A 21,607-nucleotide genomic window follows, 5' to 3' on the forward strand; every position below is an offset into this window, starting at 1 on the left:
ACTGTTGTAGCAAGGGTGAGCGCAATGTCTAAACATATGCAACGGTTAGTTATGCTTGCTGCATCAGTTTATTCCTGGACTGTGATTTTGTGGCTTATGCTACAGTGAAGTAGCCTACAGAGTTTATTTCTTCATAGTGTTGAAGTAGGAGAATCTTCATGTAAATACAACCAGAGCAACTTCTGTATGTACCCCTCTTCCCACGTGCTAATATTTATGAACACAGGCAATGTGCCATCAGAGCAGGCACACTGTAGCATAGACAATGCTATGTAGATCTGCTGTGTGGTAAGAATATATCAAGACAGATAATACAAGACTGGGAAACTTCATACTTAAGAGTTCTGTCAGTTATTTTGAGCAGCACGTTACAGTGTGAAAAAGCACAAGAGTAAACAGTGAGAACTGTCATATATTGTCATTTTATAACTTGCTGTTGAATATTTTCTAGAGGTCAGAAAATGTGGCTGTTGTTGCACCTAGTCTTTCTTTTTCCATTTTAGGGGTTTTGTGGTTACTCTTTTATTTGGAAAAAGCAATTCAGAAAAATACCTTGAGCAGTGCGAACATTCGTTTCTCCCTTGTACATCAGTTGGGATCCCTAAGGTAAGAAAAGTTTTCTGGTCTTAACTTCTAGATCAGATTTTATAACTTGGTTAGAAATAATCAGTTTTAATCTAAGAATTATTCCCATTTCTTAAGGTAAAATAGCCTGCTTTTATCTTTTGAGTCAGCTGCAATGTGCAAGTGAAATGCAATATTTTTCCTTTATGAAATACAAGGTTTTTAATAGGTTATGGAAAGTTTGTTTAAAGTATTTTTTCTTCATTATGAGAAATGAGTATGATATGACTGGCTAATATCATCTGTGAGGAAATGACTAAACCATTCTTTTCTAGACTACTCGTGTGTGTTGGTTTGTTCTGGGGGGTAGCTCTTCCTTACTTTTTTGTGCAAGATTGTCATCACTATTTAGGTGTCTTCCATCACTGCATCTGTAGTCTCTCCACTTTTGGTTGTGGTCAGAAAGTTGCTTGCCTATGAAAGTCAAACTGTTACAAAGTCTACATTTGCAGTACTTCAGGGATGTAGAGGTTATCTTTGGCTCTCTTCAAGACCTACCAAAATTCTGGAAAGGCACAGATGAATAAAGAGCAGCAGTGGAATCTACTTTTCAGCTCTTTTCTTTTCTGAGTTCCTAACAGACACGTCATTTTGGTTGATGGATTTAAAGTTCAGGGTTCCTAACTGGATAAATCTGCATCTGTTTAGTACAAGAAAATGTTGTTAATAGCCAAGAGGTAGAATTTCTAGGAATTCCTGGTGTATGAACCAATGCATCTTGTCAGCTGAGAAGTTCATATATATCTCTTGGTCCGATCCATTTACGCGCATCAGAATTCAGAAAACCCAAAGATTGCTAATTATTTTAAGTTTAATCTCACAGCTATTCTGACTGAAACATCCTGTTTGTTCTTTCTTAGCTATTAGTCACTACACTTCATACTGTCTATCAAAGGGGATGAGTGTTCTGCATTATTAGTAACACAGAAATTTACCTTGTGATTCAGCAGTATGTTTTCTAATCACAGAACTTTTTCTGTGTCTGGTTCATAGCTGGTTTGGTAAGTGGCCTTTTAACTTAGGTCTTTGAATCTTTTAAAATAAATCTGAAAGTATATCCTAAAAAATGTAAAGAAAGGTCACTGCTCCAGATGAAAAATACTGAGGTTAAGGCTGAAAAAGGAGAAGTCAGCAGTCAGCTAATGTTTCTGTTCTGTTAATGAAACCTCCTTTTAGATGGCTAAGATTCTTGGTGCTATATAGACTTTAGTGCTTCTGTTATGTAGGTTGTGGAGTGTTACTTATGTCCTGTGTTTTGAGAGCGGATTTAGAGAAGTTTTTCTGTCTTTTAAATTTCCTCTGCATGCTGAAGCTTTTTTTAATGTTAATGTTACTTTTTTGGGGTTCAGTATATATGTATGCTCTGGTTGCTTTATAAAGGACTAAATTCTTGTGGAGTTTTTTGTGTAATCTTTGCAAATTCAGTAGTTTGACTTCTGATTTGAGTATGGACTATTGACACAGCACTTTTCCTCAACTGACCTGTCTTGGCTAATCTCTGGGTTTAAGTCCTGTAATACAAAGGTATTTATTTTTAGCTGACGTATTAATTGCTGTTTGGAGCTGTTCACCAAATAAAATCTGTTTGTCTTCTACAATAGTGTTTTGCATTTCTCTTTTGCCACCGCATTAAAGTAGCGTTAACAAGTGCAGCTGAGCTTTTCAGTAGCAGTGCCAGTAGAGATGAGTCCCAACCAAAACCAAATGTGATGTTTGCTTGTGATTCCTATTTGCTATATCTGTATTAAATTTCTGCTGACTTGTATGGAAAGTAATATTTTTAACTTGAAGTTTTTTCATGTTTAAAACCATTGTGGCCCTAAGTGGTCTTGAACAATGAATATTTTTTCTATGGCTGGTGTGTATAGATTATACTTCTTCCATGAACCAAGTACAAACTGAATTCACCTTAGCATTAAATTATTTTCCAGTAGTCTGAGGAGTAATCTGGTGATATTGGTTCTTAATAAGATGGTCTTTTCATCAGAGTTCTGTTGATAGTTTTGGGTTATTTTTGGTACTTAGAGATTTTCTTTAGGCTAAGATAAATGCTCAAATGCTTGATTTTACAGAAATCAGTTGTAATATAGACCATCAAAGTTGTGGCTGGATGTAATGTGTAGAACGTACCATATGTTAGAACACCAGATTTGGTGCTGATTCCATGATTGCTGCAAATTATACCTATTAGCAAATATATAATGAATACCTCACATTAAGGAGAATACTTAATGTACATTTGATGGAAGATTGTATACCTTTCTGCTATTTTTTTCTTTGTTTACATACACATAGGGAGGCTTAAAAATTACACTTAGACTTGTTTTTCTTTTTGCAAGTCATTATATAACTTTTGTGTCAGAAACCTACTGGATGATGCAATAATGTACTGGCTCTGCAAGATACACAGTTGTCTGCAGGCTTGTGTTAAAACAATGTTGAATGAAAGGTAAATTTAGAGCCTTCTGAACTGTTAACTTGAATGCTACTTTCAATTTAACTTGCAGATTCACTCCAGCTTAAACAGAAGTGTGAAATGTTTCGTTCTTGTAGTTGATGTCTCTAAGCTTTACCCAAAAGACAAGGAGTTTCTGTAGGCTGGGTACAATATTGCCAAAGAACAGTAAGATAACAGTGATAACAACTTACAGGCTGTAGTTGCATGTTGGGTCCTTGAATAGTCTCTGAGTCTCTTGAAGTCACTGGGTCATAGCCTATGTCACAGATTTGATGCAGATGTGTAAATATCCTGTGTCTTGTCCATTCATGAAACCCTGTGACTGCAATAAGGGAAATAGTAGCACAGTCCAAACAAGGCATATCTCATATTTGACAGCTACCTAACAGTTTCAAAAGAGGACTTCAAAAATACCCATTAGTGCAGTGAAGCAAAAGTCTGAAGTTACTCAGTCAATGCAGTTAGATGCTTGTGGAGCCTGCATGTTTGTGCTGCATCTCACTTTGTGGAGTTTGTGTCTCGCATTCCTCCCAAGTGCTTCCTACCTGCTTAAAATGAAGCAAGGAGGAGTCAAATGTAACAAAAACAAGTGATAACCGTTTTTCCTGACTAATAATTTCTTACTGGTAGAGTGCATCAGACTAATTGTGAGTGAAGTGCCGTCAAGTTGGACAGTTGTCATGTGAGTTGGATCCTTCCTTGAAGTCTGTCTTCTGTGTCGGTGTCTGGAAGGCAGATGTAAAACCAGCAATGCTCTCCAAGTGAGACTACAGTCAGCTGTTGTACCTATAGTGAAATAGAAGCACATACTCTAAATTTTAGATGTCTTCAGACATATCAAAAGCAAGTTAAATTATACTGCAGGCACATAAAGATTTCATTGGAGAAAAAGAATATGAAAAAACGGTCTAACCTTGTAGTTGGCTCTGCTTTGAGCAGAAGGTTGGACAAGATGAATTCCTGAAATCCAGGTGAAAACCTGGATTCTATGAGCATATGAACATTCAAATTTTTACCAAGTAATCTTGCATAGTCTCTGTGTCCCTCTCTTTCTTGTGGCTGCTGCTTTTTTTGCTGCTGTATATTCCTCTGTGTTTTCCAAATGTGGTTTTATGCATGCAGTCCTTCAAAAGTCTTTTGACAGTTTTGTCTGGTGATTTGTACTATGCTGTGCTTAGTAAAAATATTTCATTATTTAGTTCTGTATCATTTTGGTGATTTTGACATGATCAGCACAAAAATACTTTGCAAATTCCTTAGTATATGGGTGGAATATACTAACTGTTTGGATTTGACCCAGTCTTACTTGTATTAGACAGTTTCCCTGTCTTGAAAGTTAAAGAATATACAGAATTTTGCAACAAAATATTTCTGTGTTGTGATAGAGAGTTGGTTAAGTAGGAGGATGATTTTTTTTCTGGCCTCAGGTATTTCACTGCCTTATCACTGTTAACTGCTTTGAATGAGAGATACTCGGGGCGAGTCACATAGAATAGATTCCCTGGATATATGGTTTATAATTCCTTCATTTATGGTTTTGGCAGTTCTTCTTTGTTTCCAATATAGTCATAGCTTTCTCTCTAGATCAAAGAAATTACTGGTTTATTTGAACAATAGTGTAAGTTGTTGGGTTGTTACTTCTGTGAAAATAGAGGAATTTATTGCCTATTTCATTGAAATTTTGTAGAAAGACACTGCATTAGTCCACTTGAGAGAGGCACTGATAAAGCGAGTTCTTTTTTTCAGTATGTCACTTGCCAAAAGTCACCTCTGATGAGGTCATTCTTGGGGTTAACTGCTCTGAGTTGCAAATCCTTCTATAAGTAATTTCTTTCCCTCCTTAATTACTTTTCAAAGGCTCATTTGTGGAGTAGCAATGGTACAAAAAAGTAATTTCTCTTCTGGCATATAGAATAAACTGAGGTGGATAAAGAAACCAAAAGCCCAACTGAAAATTATCTGCCTGAGATTGCATGATCGAGTTCACAAACAAGTGAAGAACTGGAGTCTTGCACAAAAGCTATCTTGTGCTGTTGTTGTGTCTCCCCCTTCCCTCCTTTTCTAACTATTTGAGTTTTATTTCCTTCTGATCCAGTAATTTAGCAAACACTTACTCCTTTATAATAAGCAAGAAGTAGGTTTTCCGGAGGTCCTCATCATTATGTACTATATAGTGAAAAACACAGAAAATATTGTGGTGGATGGATGCCCCATCCCTGGAAACATTCCAGGTCAGGTTGAACAGGACTCTGAGCAACGTGATGTAGTTGAAGATGTCCCTGCTCATTGCAGGGGTGTTGAACTACACCTTCTAACCTATATAATCCTGTGATTCTATGATTATATCTTCTCTATAAATTATAATAATATGGAAAATATATAAGGTCATTACTGGAAGTGTGTATATATATGTCATAAACAGTAGAGCTGTTTTTTAATTAGAGCTAAATCCTACAAAGTTACATTTCCCAATCTCTTTCAAGTGCATAGAAGAAATGAAACGTGAAGCCAGACCTATTAAGATTGACAGAAGACTGACAGGTGCGAACATAATTGATGAGCCTTTGCAACAGGTAAGTTCTAACCAGGACTATTTAACCTACTTTTATTTTCTTTGCAGGTATTGACTATGTAATACAGAAGTAGTTGAGTGACAAATAGAATTTCAAGCTTTTATCATATTTGAGAGTGATAAATGAAAAAACCATGGGAGATGGGCCAGCATATTGGGCAATATTTGAGTATATTTTCAGTATATTATATTTTCTCAGTGTAGTGGTGATAAAAACATTATGTGCAAACCAGTCTGAAAAAGAAGTGATAAAAACAGGGTGTGCAAACCAGTATGAATAAGAAGTTTCAGTGTGTGAATTTTATTGTTTCACTCCCAGTTTCCTAATGGTAAGGGAGTATTGTTCACTCTGGTAACCTTTTAAGATAACTGCTATTGCGTTATCAGGCACAAAAAACTGTTGTATATTTTTTTGTCCTTTGTCATTAGTTCTTTTTTTTTCCTTTCCAATTTCAGGTAATCCAGTTTTCCCTGAGAGACTATGTGCAGTATTGGTATTACACACTAAGTGATGATGAATCCTTTCTTCTGGAAATTAGGCAGGCTCTTCAGTATGCACTTGTTCAGTTTTCTGCCAGGTAAGGTTTATTTTTATTTAAATCAATATACTGTGAATTGTATGGTAGTAGATAAGTGATTAAGTTTATCTACTAGCATAGTTCAGTGCCCTTTACAGTAAGAACATGTAAAAATTTAGGATTAGATTGTGAGAAGTACAGTCTTTTGCTGATCACTTAGGGAAATAGTGGAGATGATGGTACTTGTAGTCACGATCTTTTGCAAAATGGCCATTTCAAAATTTAGATTAATGTCTAAATCACTGAACTGCCTTCTTTTTTTTTTCTTTTTTGCAACTTAAGCATTAAGTTTGTGAATCATGACCTCTTTGTATTGAGGTCTGTTTCATGTACAGAGTAGTGCTACTCCCAAGGTAAGTCAATCTGAAAGTCTGAATTCAACACATGTATCACCTCAAATGGTTTTTAGAAGTGGTGTGGCTCTTCAATATGTAAGAACAGTGGGTGATTTAAGAAGAATAGTAGTCTGTGGAATGAAATGGAATGCCACACATGCAAATACTTTTTTTAACACAGGATTGATTCAGAACAAGTGGGTAGTTTCTTATTTACCCCTTATTTCTACTGCTGTTCCCCGACTTCCTGCTACTTGATTAAGCAGCTTGTCTGGGAAATTCACTTATTTAGCATGGCTGATTTCTCAGCCCAGGTACCACGTCTTTATGTCCATATACGCATTTATTAAAGTTTTTATTTCTGGTACTCATCCCACTGTGCTTATTGTTACCTGCTTTCTCTGCACAAGAGGTTGTTCGTCACTTTTTAGCAATTTTAAGGTGTTGTTATCCCCTCCCTCTTGAAAATGGAGGTTAGTGTGCTTTTCTGACAGTGAGAGTCAAAGATAGAGAGCTGGGTTTAATAACGAAAAGTTAATTATAATATAATCTTACTAGTAGTAAAATAATGACAATCGTAGGAAACAGTATTGAAATAGTGAAAGCTATGCTAAATAAACTGTGTTACAGCAGCCAAACTTACGATTGCATGAAATGGACCTGGCTACCCAGCTTCAGTGTTTCTTGGTTTAGCAAAGTTACTTCATTGGACAGTGTCAAACACTGAGTTTGTATCAAAGTAGGTCAGGTTCTAGCAAGTTTATTTTTCTTTCCGGCAGTACTATAGCTCTTCAAAAATAGTCACTGCTCCTGTGCAGTTGTGTTCTGCTGTACAAAGCAAATCAATTTCACAGGCCTGCAGCAACTCTTTGTCTGCAGAAAAAATGATGTAGTGTATTTATAATGCCTGTAGTTGGATATAGCTGAGGCAGTTGAGATTAGAACCATCGCCTATAGTTTCATTCAGCCTGTCAGCTTCTGGGGAGAATGAGTACAGTGAGAATTTTTTGTTCCCTGAGGGCTGCAGCTTTGGGAGCCTGTTGTAAGGCTGCCACCCAGTGGTTTTGTGCTGTTCTGTCTTGTGCGGATGGGGGATCTGGATCAAACCATAGGAATGGTTTGATCGACTGCCCTTTGGAATAGCTCTGCTTCTTATTTACACGTCTAGATTTTGCAGTAGCCTTCCCTTTCTTCCAGAGTTCCTTATCTCTTTCCCTCTTCTCGATGAAAGAAGAGTAGGTAAGGGAACAAACACAACAAAAGGAAATGTTGTAGAAGGATTCCTGCTATAAAAAAGTGGGCATCTTGAGAGAGGTCAGGCGATAAAACACTTAATGCAGGATGAGAGCTATTACTAGCATCAATATTCATTGAACCTATAACGCAAAAATCACATTTTTAGTTTGCCTAGTTAGGCCAGATATCATAAAAATTTCTCTGTCCTTTTCACACCACTAAGGAAGTCATTTTATGTAAATCTAACAGTGACTATTTTCTAACCTAAACCTATATGTGTTGTTGGAAGAGTATGCTAAGTACCTCATCTAAGCTGTGGAGTCAAATGTTGATAATATTAGAGTGCATTTAGTTTCATGTAAAATGTGTGTTTTCTCAGTGGTACATTTTCTTCAAATTCAGAGGAAAATTATTTTGATTAGATGCCTTCCAAAATGGTAGGAAGTATGGCTGAAAAAGACCTGGAGAGTATTTTAGTTTTACATTGTAAACTGTTTATGTCAGGACTTCTCACAGATATTTGACAATGTCATGAATCAGAACACTATTCCAGATGCAAGTGTTGACTTTCAGCTAAATCAAACATTAATATTAATATGGTGCAGGAGTGATATTTTACAATATCTGTTTTTTCAGTGGATAGGCAATTAGGAGACTGATTTATTTCTTTGCTTTTGCATGTTTACTATCAGTGTGGCTCTTGGCAGGAAGGAAGGAGAAGCAGAAATTTATTATTGTTCTTTGTGTTCAGAATAAAATAATTCATTTCCGTGGATGTCCTTTACTAATAGGTCAAAGGAAACAGACTGGCAGCCTTATTTCACTACACGACTTGTTGATGACTTTGGCACTCATCTTCGAGTTTTCAGAAAAGCTCAGCAAAGGATAGCAGAGAAAGGTGATCAGATGAAAGGTAAAGTGAAATATTTTTTATTTGAGTCTGAGTAGGCTGGTATCTTCTGTGTGTGAAATACAGTTAGCCTTATTTTATAATTCAAGTTTGCTCTCAAGTTTTCAGTCTTGACAAAAACATGGTTTTTTTAATCTTCTTTTGCATAGATCAAGCTGAGGAACTTGTAGATACATTCTTTGAGGTTGAAGTTGAAATGGAAAAAGAAGTCTGTCGTGATCTAGTCTGCACTTCTCCCAAAGATGAAGAAGGTCTCTCAATATTATCTTCTGAGTAAATATTTTAGTATGGGAGACTAAACTAAAATACTAACAGTTGTGTTCATAATATGAAATGCATTAAATCTTAGCATGTGACTTTCAGAGTGTGGTTATTTACCATACATATATATTTCCTCTGGTTTGTACATAGTAATGCTATAATTAAAACAAAGCACGTACATATGTAAGTCTTCCTCCTTTCATTGGATGAATTTTAAGATAGAAATATTTTTTCCTGGAAGGGAGGGGATGGTTTTGCAGATTCTTACTGCTCTTTGTTAGATATGCCTTCCTTACCATTATTCTGTAGTCTTCCTTCAAAAAACACTATGTCTTTTGGCAAAGTGTTGAAGGAGGGGGGGGAAAAAAGCGGTATATGTTACGTAAGGAAAATGCATTAGAGTTAGGTTGTTGGGGGTTTTTTTTATCTTGGAATTTGGCTTTTGTTGTCTTGGGTTTGAGGTAGGTCTTTCTCATCAGTGATGCTTATATTCCATCTGAAAGTTGCTACTGTGATGCTTGGACTGTAAGAGATAAATGATTATATACTTGAATTCAAAATTAAGGATTTATCTATGGGATTTGATAATATTAGGTAAGATGTGAAGTAAAAGAATATGAAATTGTGCTGAGGGGTTTTTGTTTTCCTTCTCTAGGATTCCTAAGGGATCTGTGTGAGGTTTTACTGTATATATTGCTACCTCCTGGAGACTTCCAGAACAAGATCATGCGATACTTTGTCAGGGTAAGTACAGACTCTAAAAGCCATCCCAATTCTTTGGTTTAATGTCAAAAAAATTTTTTTAGATCTAAACTGCTGCTCTTATTTTCTAAAATTGATCTAATTTAATATTAGGGTATTTTAAAAGCTGTAGAGTCTTGATAAGTATTTAATAGCAGTGAACAGTTTGTGCGAAATGTTTTTGGAGGTTCTTTCAGCTCTACCAACATGAGAAAAGCATTAGAAAATGGATGTTGTTTTTCTTGAGGTTGTTTTTTCTTGGGGAGGTTTTTCTTGTAATTTGTTGTAATTACAAATTGCATTTGTAATGTTAATTGGAAGAGAATGTGGTAGTGCCTATTAAATTTTTTCTGTAATTACACTTCTGTGTTTTAAGCTCTACGCAGTGATGTTTAAATTGTTGCAGTTATACTAGCTTTATGAGTAAGTGTATAAAATAATCTATTATCTTTTGTTTTTTAGGAAATCCTCTCCCGAGGAATTCTTCTTCCATTAATAAACCAGCTCAGTGATCCTGATTATATTAATCAGTATGTCATATGGATGGTAAGATTTAAAATGTTTAAAATTAATTATATTTCCAGAACATTTTCTTATAAAGCTTTACTTGTGTTCCCTATAATCATGATGGACAGATGTTTGGTATTAGCATTACCACTGGTTATGTTGGCAGAGACAGTGAACTTTATATTACATTTTATACACACATAAACACACAGAATCTATATTATCCACACTCCTCATTTTGACTGTTCAGTAGAAGCTGCCTGACTGAGGACAAATATATGACAGAATGTAAAGTTCACTCCTCTGACTGTTCTGCTTGGCTGTTCGGGAAGTATGGTAACAGTGGAAGTGTTTTCCCCTGACTGTGTTTACAGTTTGTCCTTTCAAGCTTAAGAGGCCTCAAGAATGAAAACTAGTAAGATTTACTTTCTGCTAAGGAATTGCAGGGCAATTGTTTTAGGACTGTTTGTATTAACCCTAAATAATTCAACTGAATGGGAAGAAACAAATTTTTTACTTTGATAACTCTCTAATGCACCCGCAAGAAAAGCCCCATAACTTTTAAAAGTCATATTGTATAGTAAAGCTAACATAAATAGAATAATTGTGCTTTAACTAACATTACTGATTCTTTGCAGAGCAAGTTAATATTTACTCTTATACTTTATTATCCTTTATAGTTCATGAATCAATTTTAATTTCCCCCCCTAACTTCTCTCTTTTTATTCGTAGATTTTAATCTTATAGTGTACATTCAAATGCTATACTGAAAATACTGTTCCATTTCAAAGTTCTTGTTATGTATGGAATATGGAATGGATTCAAGTGCACGTGTACAATGTTTCCTTCACTCCAGCCTCCTCTATTTCATGTAAAAGTTTGCATGCTGCTATTCTACAGGAACCTAGCTTTAATAAGAAAAAATATTGCTCATCTGGACCAGAATTCTCAATTTTTGATTCCCTTTTCCTTCTACGCATGTTCTTTATTTATTTACCAAGCACTGCCCCCAGCTGCGTCCAGAGATAGGATTCTGAGTTTTTTATAAAGCTTTCTGTTGTGATGGTGATGTCCCAAATAAGTAATTTTCAAAATTGCTTTCTGAGATGAAGAAGCAAATGTTCTGGGCAAAAGATAAAGAAAAAATTTAATACAAGTCTTATGAAATGGAGATTGTTGCAGAAATTAAGGTCAGAAGCAGAGATGACTGAAATAAATCCTGGCTCCTTTTGGAACCTTTGACATAAAGTCAGACTTGAATGAAAAAATCAGTTTCTGAAAAAGAGAAGTTTAATTCCAGGTTTCTAGGCATACCACAGTTCAATACTAATTCTGTTGCAATAAAATACAAAGCTTCCGTATAAAATTAGAAGTTAATTCAAACTTCTCTCTTCACTGTGAAATTAACATTTTTACAAAATGTTTGAAGTTCAAGTATTCCTTGTACTCTTACTTATTAAAGGAGATTTCTAGGGAGATTTTTCCATTAACTTTGATCAATGGTATCCAGTCTTCATTCTTTCTGCTTCGTGCAACTCATGTCAATGCACTTCTGTGGTACAGACCAAGTATTACATTTCCGTATCAAAGTAAGCATTTTTAAGAGATGTAGGTGAAGTGACTTTTTTGGCTTCAGATGGTAAAGACAACATTAGAACTCAACCCTAAGCACCTGCGTGCACATGTTGTAAAGCTGCCAGCCTTCCCCTGATCTCCATGCTGCATTTACAGCACAGTTTCCAGTGATCTTGGCAGCGCAGCAGGCTTCCTTCACTTGCACAAATTCCTTTGAGTCCCTAGAGCAGGTTCACTCTCTGCCAGTACTGGTAAAATAGTATGTATTTAATTAGCTTAGTAGTATTTGCCAGGGTATCTGAATTAGGATTCCAGAGCAGAGTCATTTACTTTTTTTTCCCCTCAGTAGGTTATGATTACATTGTAGAATGTTTTAACTCTTTTTGTAATTTTGTATCTTAAGAAGCCATTACTCTGGGAGTGTGTATACTTGCATGGGATCTTGGTAAAGCTGAACCCTTTCAGTGGTCTCACCGTTTTCTGCCCATTTAGCTTAGGAGATAATAGAAGAAGAAGGTGGATTGGATTTTGGAGAAGATCTTAATTAAGAACATTGATGGACTGTCCATGTGTCTGGGTTGTACTTCTTGAGAACAGAAAGTGATGGTGTGAAATAGGTTTTGACTGTGCATACTTTTTCTTTCTTAGTTCATGTAAAATTTCAGTACCAAAAGGAAGATTTAGAAACATCAAAATCATTTTCAAAATGCCACTTTGCAGTGCTGTATCAAACTAGTTCACATGAAGAAAAATCATGTCTTGTGCTTTTAGCTGTTTTGCATTACTTACACTGTAAAACTTTGTGTTTCAGATTCGTGATTCCAACTGTAACTATGAGGCCTTTATGAATATTATTAAATTAAGTGATAATATAGGAGAGTTGGAAGCAGTGAAAGATAAAGCAAGTGAAGAGCTGCAGTATCTTCGATCTCTAGATACAGCGGGAGATGGTTAGTGCTGCATGGTTTTGCAAAATATTAAACGCATTTACCAGCATGATCTCTGTAGAATATTGCAACAATTAGAAAATAAAAGCTCTGATGCAGCATAGTATAAAGTATTTTATTTAAAAAAAATAAATTGCATAAGAAGTGTTAAAACACAAATTTTCATTTTCGTAAGTGTTTTGTTGGTTGGCGTGTGTTTGATTACTTTTTGTAAGTATAGAGTATTTGGTTAGCTAAATGCATTTTAGTTAAACCAAAACTGCCTGACTGGTGGTTCTGAATTTCAGTAATATTTAAGGTATTAATCAAACCTGGTAGTCAGTTAACCATTAATCTGAAAAAGGGAAGAGAAAAATATTTCTTCTTGTTCACTTCCATCAGTGAGGTATTTAAACTGAAAAAAATCCCCAAGCCTTCATTTAGTTATCTGCATTGCTAAATTGTCTTTTTTTTGCTTTCAGATATCAACACTATAAAAAATCAAATAAACAGTTTATTATATGTTATTAAAGTATGTGATTCAAGAATTCAGAGGTTGCAGTCAGGAAAAGTAAGTGTTTTAAATTTTTTTTAGTTTCGAAAGAGTGAGGTTGCAAATGACTGACTAGTTGTTTGGTTTCCATGTTTGATAACTCTATCTGTTTGATAGAGTTGGTATGTTTGGCTTTACTTTTTGACTCTCTTAATTTGGCCTGGGTGTGGTTCCAAGATAATGTGATATTCTGCATATATTGACTATTAAAATGATTAAGCATTCTATAGGTGGACCTGAAGGCATTATTGTAACAGCAAGAAATGTCATATTGGCAGAAGAAAGTGTGACAGAGATGAATTTAAGTTGTGGTGAGCTGCAGCCCATCAAAAGCTGAAATTAATTCTTGTTAATTAATTCTCTGCCACTGTCTCTGTTGATGAGGGATTTGGGGTTAATTTGACCTGTAGAGCATTACATGAACAGCAGTTTTAAAATCCACCTTATCATGTAGCTGAATAGCTGCAGCCCGTTTTGAAGACAAATAATTATGGGAACATGACCTTCTAATCTAGACCTTCATTTATTAGTGATTGTGAAAATAGCTAATCATTGAGATGCTACTTTATTATATGTAATTTTTCTTATCCTATCTGTTTTGTGGTAAGTATAGGTTTTAAAAGTTAATGTAAAAGAAGCCTATGAACACACTGAACTGTGTCTTACAGGAAATAGATACTGTGAAACTGGCAGCAAACTTTGGAAAACTTTGCACAGTCCCTCTGGACCATATTCTGGTAGACAATGTTGCACTACAGTTTTTTATGGGTAAGTGTTAATTTGTCTGATGTATTTTATTTATAAAGAATATGCTAACTCACAGGACTGTGTACTTGGAATTGCTAAATGTCAGTAGTGAGAATATCCATCAGTTTTGTCGGTGGTTATAGTCCTTTTAATGCAGTAGATGGAAACGGTCCAGGAAGTTCCCGGAGCTCATGGAAGATACTTCCTGACACAATTGGTGAGTCAGCCAACCTAGAAAGGCACCTGTCTGAACCTGTTGTTTGCAGACAGGGTGATGTGATAGTTGGAGGCTGTCTTGGGCATGAAATGAACACCCTCGGTCAGTTTGCCGATCATACTTCAGCTGGGCAGGAGTCTGCTGGAGGGCAGAAAGGCTCTCTAGAGGGAAGAAGGCTGGAGTGATGGTCCAAGATCAATTGTATGGGATTCAAGGCCAAGTGCCAGGTCCTGCACTTCTGTCAACCCCAGGCAACGCTACAGGCTAGGGGCAGGGTGTCTGGAAAACTGCCTGGCAGAAAAGCACCTGGGGGTGCTGGTTTACAGCAGCTAAACATGAGCCAGAAGTGAGCCCAGGTGGCCAAGAAGGCCAATGGCATACTGGCTTGGATCAGCAATAGTGTGGCCAGCAGGACCAGGGCAGTGGTGAGGCCACACCTCAAATCCTGTGTTGAATTTTTGGGACCTTCACTACAAGACAGACATTGAGGTGCTGAAGCACAGGTCTTAGGCAGGGTGGTTGAGGGAGCTGGGGTTGTTTAGGCTGGAGAAACGGATGCTCAGGAGGGACCTTATTACTTTCTACAACTACCTGAAACGAGGCCGTAGTGAGGTGGAGACTGGTCTCTTCTCCTAGGCAGCTAGCAACAGGGTAAGAGGAAACTGCTTCAAGATGTGCCAGATGAGGTTTAGATTGAGTATTAGAAAACATTTCTTCACCAAAAAGGTGAAGCATTAACTTGACAGGCTGCCCAGGGAAGTAGTTAAGTCACCATGCCTGGAGGTATTTAAAAGACATGTAGATGTAGTGCTTAGGAACGTGGTTTAGTGGTGGACTTGGAAGTGGTAGATTGGCAGTCTTGAACATCTTTTCCAACCTAAATGATCCTATGATTCTAAGAACCTGCTTTTTAAAAATTCGGTTTGAACTTCATTTGTATCATGCTGTACAAACCTGTTATATTCACGTGGTAACAGTGGATTCTCTTCTTACATGTGCATGTGAGGATTCAGTGCTTAGTTCCTAGACTTTGCTCTCACATTTTTTTAGTGATTATTGCCAATGTGTATATAGTATGTTTTTAATTGACTGTATATGGTAAGTATTCCAGATGTATAACCTGCTCCTGGTGTTCCATTTGTAGTCAACATCACAGAGAATTCCTATTCCAGGATGTACCACAGTAACCAGGGTCGTGTGGTGTCTGTTTTCTGTAGATTACATGCAGCAGATTGGTGGCCAAGCACATCTGTTTTTCTGGATGACAGTGGAAGGATACAGGGTTACAGCACAGCAACAGCTGGAGGTACTTCAAAGCCAGCAGAAAGATGGAAAACATCAGACTAATCAGACCAAGGGTCTATTAAGAGCAGCTGCATTTGGAGTTTATGAGCAATATTTATCAGAAAAGGTAGGAATAACTTAATTCTGAAATATTTGGTGTTTATTCTTTGTTCAGATACTTCTTTGTAGTTATGACTAAGTTAATATAAAATGGTTGTTATATAGCACAAGTTGCTTACATGTTGACATTTACACTATTACTTGTGTATCTTCTCTCTCTCCTTATGTCAAGCAGTAAGAAAGTCTTCCTCTTTTGTGTTCCCCCCATTTTAAAGGCTCATATTGCCACTGACTGTCCTGTCAAAAGCACTGAACGTGTTCCTGAGAAGTTGACTTTTTAGAATAGGCAAACTAGAGACAATGCAAAGACAGAATAAAAGTGTCTCTCTGCATATGCTGTCCTTTTCCTTCCTTTTATTCTGCCCTCCACCCTTGCCTTGCCCCCTTAAGAAGTGTTTATACAAAAATGGAACCGAATATTTGTCCAAACTTGGATTAAGATTGAGTTATCAAATGAAATCGCTTCCCGTGCCTCTCTACAACTGTTCGTGTAAATTGCTCAAATATCACCATTGGATGTCTTGCAATAGGCAGTAATGGATTCTCTGTGAAAGAAACCACTTGTCAACTTGTATTCACAAAACATCTTTCTTCTTAATTTGTGTGTGCAGAAAATTCACCTCTCACTCAGAAATGGGCAGAGTTAACAAACTGTTAGCCTTTCCTCAGATGTTTCAGGACTTTATCCTGTTACTTTTTTATTGGCTTGTTCTTAATTTCTGAATCTAAATCTTTTTTCAAAAATAAAAACTGTTTTTAAGTCTGAGTAAATCTCATTTAGGTACTGCTTCAAAATGTTTACATAATTTTTTTTGAGGCAATTCCTAGTGTTTAATTGTGAAACTTCGAAGTTTTAATACAAACTCTGAACTTAATTTGGGGCTGGAGGGGATCTGACTCCTGTTGTATGTTCTAGACAGTTATAGAGATATTTGTGAAGAAGAAATTTAGTTTACTTAGAGAGTTGCAGCATTGCATTGGATTTTATTTGTGAAAGTAGAACTTTCTTAATTTTATGCTGCAAAAGTTGATTTAGATCTCTATGACAGGCATCTCCAAGAGTTAATATTGATGACAACTTAGTAGCAAAACTTGCAGAAACACTGAACCATGAGGATCCAACACCTGAAATCTTTGATGACATTCAGAGAAAGGTATACTCTATTGTCCTTTATTTCATAAGAACTGTTAATGCTATAGAGTATAAAACATAATTACAGATACTAAAAAAGAAGGAAGTAAAACATCTAAAACCTGTGTTACCATTTTTCTATTCTATGGAAAACACACTCTAAATTGTCAGCTTTTGCTTTGCTGTTTGTTAGCCCATAGTTTTCAAAGCAGTAGACAGGAGTAGGTGTCCTGTATGAACCTAAATATGAAGCACAGTTTAGAACTATCATATTTTTATTTGTGTTAATGCACCAATTTAAGAAAAACATTATGAGTAGACTAAATAAGACGTACCATTTTCGTCCAGTTTTACTTCTCTTTTCCAAAGGTGAATGTAATGGTCCCATATTAAATTCTATAGTTGTTCCCAGAAATTATTTTGGCTGGTCTGTTTCTGCAAACTTGCACAGTGAAGCAGCAAGTACGGATGAAAAAACCAGTATTTTTACTACCTGCATATGTAGACTTTATCACTCAAGTCTAATATATGTATTTTAAAAGGAAAAGTAAATGATTGATATTCTGGCAGTAACTTACATACCCAGTCTGAAATATTTTTTTTTTTTTTTAGATCATTACTTTAATGTTCTCATTCATGCTAAAAATTAGTGATATGAGCTGTAGAACTTAGAATCACGCTGTTGTATTTGAGGCTCACATTTAAGACTAATGAACACCTTGTGAAATCTGTGTTGCTCAAAGTAAGTTAAGGGCCTTGCTTGTGAATTCTGCTGAAGAGTATAAATTTCCCATGTATTACAAAAGAAATGAACTTCCTCAAACATGGCTGAATTGGGTTTCTTTTCTATTTGTACCAGATGATAGTACTTGAACAGTGATGCATGAAAAAAAAATCATTAAAATATTTTAGAGTTGACAGGAGTATCCAAACATCATGAATTAATTCCTGCTGTGTATAGATACGTGTATGTTTATGTATATACGTTGTATAGGCTGTGAAGGTAAATTTTTTGAGTTGGTGTGGTTAAATCTTTGAGAGTTAGGGCTATATTGTATTGGCTAAACTGGAAATTGTCGCAAAGGTCACATATGGTATCTTCCTTCCCTTTCTTTCCCTCTTCTCACCTCCTGCCCTAAGTATTTGCAGGTCTATGTTTATGGTTTATCCACAAGGAAGGACTGAGATAACCTTTTATTAAATGGATAAAGACCAGTTAGGTTTATAGTGCAATTGGAAGGGTTAAGAGCAGAGGACAGAAGCATTTGCAGCTGTTGTGCTATTTCCCTTCCTAGATGTGCACGACTGAGTAGTTAGATATTTTCTGAGACTGTGTTATACTTCTGGCACAATGAGTTCTCAGCACCTTTTCGTTAAGAGTAAGTCAGAGACACGTATGCACAGATACTTCTTGTTCAAGTAAAATTTATAAAAACTAGTCTGGTCAATTGAAAAATGGAAAAAGTGTTTCTGAAGTTAACGTTTTTGTTTCAATAAGGTGTATGAGTTGATGCTGCGAGATGAGAGGTTCTACCCTTCGTTCAAGCAGAATGTGTTGTATGTGCGTATGTTAGCCGAGCTGGATATGCTGAAGGATCCCAGTTTCAGAGGATCAGATGATGGTGAAGGAGGTGAGCTCTGTATCTCTAAAGGGTATTTCCTGGGACCATTCTTTTCTCTGCTTTAAAACGAAAATAAAATAATTATCCACACTGTTTTTAGAAAATTAAATACTTCCTATGGTGTCTCTGATATTTAAATTAATGTTTCTTACTTGTGCTTTTGTGTGTAAATTGTTTTAGTACTCACACAGGGTTTTCCTTGTAGTAAGTTTATTAATCTCATAGAAATTCTTGTCAGGCCTTGGTAACAAGTTTGTCATTTAAACAAATAGGCAATTCTTCCATTCTACTTTCTTCTTTTAAAGTATTTAAAGCTCTTCAATATATTGTGGTCTTTTAATACATAACTCTACTCCTCTCTGGAAATAGAAATGGAAAGTATACATAGGAGATGCATCTTTCTAAAGCAAGTAAAATCATTGTTCTTGTTAACTGAAGTACAAATCCAGTGGAAATTTTTCACTATTAAACTAGCTCCTTAATGAAGCAGTATCAGTGGAGATATAAACTTAAAAAAATGTTATCTGAAGTATTTATTTAGGATCTGTATCTTTATAAACTTATATTTCTTTAGGTATCTTTATTGGAAATTTGAAACGCTTGCATGTTGCGTGCAGCATTTGTCCAGTGCCAAAGTTGTCCTTCCTTTTTCCATAATGTTTTGTGGATGCATTTTATTTATGTGTGGCCCTACAATGGGGGGAAATCTTCTAACCTGTTTTTTCCTTTTCTTTTCCTCACTGCTCCCAGAATCTTTTAATGGGTCTCCTACTGGCAGCATAAATCTGGTAAGTGCTTGGATTTTTTTTTTAATTATTTTTTTCTCCTCAACAGTAGAGAAAGAGTGATAAAACAGATTAACTTATGTACATTACAGTTTTACTTCACTGCAGTTGAATTTCTGAAAAAGTTCTTGAATCAAATTGAAACACACAGGTTATTAATTACTCTGTAAGATAAAACTTCTCCTTTTGTCTTTTCCCATGTTTGATGAAATTTTACATTGTTTCTCACAGAAACAGTTAATTTATGGAAAGCGTCAGTTTATATCCCTGTTTGGTTTTATTAAATAGATATAAATTTGGGGTTACATAGTAATAGGTGAAAACAAATCCTTGAAGGATTAAATTCAAATAGACTGTAAAATGTGCAATTTATTACATTTTTGTTGGTTGATTTTTTTTTTTTTTCTCATTAAGGCTTGATTTGGAAACATTAAAGTATCTGGAGTTCATTCCAGCCATGAGTCTTTGTTTTTTAATCTGACCAATTTCAAGTTCAATTTTGTAAGTGGTTCTTGACCTGTGTCAGTTTGTCAAAACCTTTCCTTCGTTAAATGAGCGTACCTAAACCAAAAATGCAAATACAGTTACTTAAAAAGGAAAAATCATAAAAAGTTTGATATCTATCCTCCCCATGTTTCTGTAGACAGTGTGTAGCTGAGCCACAAGGTGCAGAAGGTTCAGTTGAGCATATCAGAGTATGTTTCCAAACTTTTTAGTTTTGTGAAGGTTTACATAGAGATTTACAATCTACATGCAGTTTCCTGACTTGCATGATGCCTGGGCCCTTCTAGTTTGTTCTTGGAAGGTGCTATAGCTCCTTAGGAGTTTTACTGCATTTGATAAGATCCTGCTTGCATGCAAAAGGAATGAAGGATTCTGAAGGAATACACGTAACATTAATGTAAATGTATTTCGGTGTGGGGGTTGGTTGTTTATGGGGTTTGGGTTTTTGTGGGTTTTGGGTGTTTTTTCATTTAAATTGGGATTTTCTTTCCTACTATTTTCATGTTGTTTACATTTTGAAATGCAAAGAAAAAGGGAGGTGTTTAGCTGATACAATTTATGCAAACTCCTGGTAGATGCAGAAGAAAAACTTAATTTAGCCATGTTTTTTATGAATTTACATACAATTCTGGTAACTTTTCACAAGAGTCTTTTAACTGACTAATCTCTTTAGAAGATCTTTCAAATATCTTTCTAAGTACTCTTTCTAATAACGTTGTGACATATCAGAGTTAATTTTATGGATTTGTCATTGTGGTGGCTCATCTGGCTGGTGGTTATCTGCTGCTTCATTTCATGTGACTTTCCAAGCTAAGTTAGAAAGTCCTAAAGTCTTCATCAAGCACTGTTACAATACAAATAGGTATTTTCATGGGACTCTTCAAAGTCTTGACTTTTGTTTTTGTTGTGACAAGGGTATTTATAGAATACTACATTTATTCAAAAGAGTTAAGAACATTCTAGCAGAAATACATAAGTAAATTTCTCTTTATGCAGAACAACTTTTGCTTTTCTGTAGTCCATATTGTTCAGAAAAGAACAATATGGACTACACAAAAGTAGTCCAGGTGTTCAGTGCTTTTACAGGTGTTTGAATACTGGTAGATTAGTTTTTGCTGGCTGAATTCCATGTCAAGTGTAAATTTCTGTACACATAGTTTGACTCCCTTGTGTTAGTCCGTTACATAAGAAAAATAGACCTTGGAGAGGTTACTTCAAAGGTCAGGGAATTTCTGTACTTGTAGCTAATGACAATGTATTAAATAAGATTGAGTTGTGATATGATGTGATATTTTTAGGTTTTTAATTAACTTGTGCTCCTGTGAATGTATTTAATGGCAGAGATACTAGCTCATATTAAATGTCTGTCTGTTTTGTTATCTGTTCAGGTTTCAACATTTTAATTTACTTGTATTAATTGTTGCTGTATAGTGCCTTGCCACAGCAGTTGAGTGTTTCCTAAAGTTTGTATTACAAAATAAATTGCCTGCAGTTCATACTTCCACTGGAAGAATTTGGAAGACAGGCTCAAAACTGTTTTGAGGAAAAGTTGTTGTACCAAAATATCTTAATTTCTGCCTTTTGATTTGATACATTACTATATTATAATAATGGGAGCTTTGCACTGAGTAAATAGAAGAAGTTACACCGGTGTTACCGATCCAAGACCTTAAAGGGCAGCAGAAGTGGCCGAGTTGAACTTTTGGCAGTCATTAGCTTGAACCCCAGTCAGTAATCACAAAGAAATCTGAACTTGAGTGACAGTGAAGGGAAGCAGGAAAACAAGAAGTAATTATGCCTTTAAAAAAATACAACCGTACCTTAATGTCCGTATTTTGTAGCAAACAAAATGCTTGAGCAGTTGACAGTTACTTGTCTTCTTTTATAACATCACATCCCTTCTATCTTATTGATAATCAA

General features: G+C 35.7%; 1 protein-coding gene across 5 annotated transcripts in view; it reads left to right on the forward strand.

Moving 5' to 3' along the window:
* SNX13 (sorting nexin 13) overlaps positions 1-21,607 on the forward strand; it is a 67,229-nt gene that overhangs the window by 25,236 nt on the left and 20,386 nt on the right. For 4 of the 5 annotated variants that reach the window (XM_048304131.1, XM_048304149.1, XM_048304114.1 and 1 more), the window contains exons 3-16: positions 504-606; positions 5,566-5,655; positions 6,111-6,232; positions 8,595-8,716; positions 8,863-8,964; positions 9,630-9,718; positions 10,178-10,261; positions 12,609-12,747; positions 13,206-13,294; positions 13,945-14,044; positions 15,458-15,651; positions 16,694-16,798; positions 18,275-18,407; positions 19,149-19,186. In XM_048304131.1, coding sequence (XP_048160088.1) covers positions 504-606; positions 5,566-5,655; positions 6,111-6,232; positions 8,595-8,716; positions 8,863-8,964; positions 9,630-9,718; positions 10,178-10,261; positions 12,609-12,747; positions 13,206-13,294; positions 13,945-14,044; positions 15,458-15,651; positions 16,694-16,798; positions 18,275-18,407; positions 19,149-19,186 — 1,510 coding nt within the window. The remainder of the gene's footprint in view (positions 1-503; positions 607-5,565; positions 5,656-6,110; positions 6,233-8,594; positions 8,717-8,862; positions 8,965-9,629; positions 9,719-10,177; positions 10,262-12,608; positions 12,748-13,205; positions 13,295-13,944; positions 14,045-15,457; positions 15,652-16,693; positions 16,799-18,274; positions 18,408-19,148; positions 19,187-21,607) is intronic. The other variant, XM_048304140.1, reaches the window with a different exon arrangement.

The sequence above is a fragment of the Corvus hawaiiensis genome, chromosome 1 (genome assembly GCF_020740725.1).
Source record: "Corvus hawaiiensis isolate bCorHaw1 chromosome 1, bCorHaw1.pri.cur, whole genome shotgun sequence".
Lineage (NCBI taxonomy): Eukaryota > Metazoa > Chordata > Aves > Passeriformes > Corvidae > Corvus > Corvus hawaiiensis.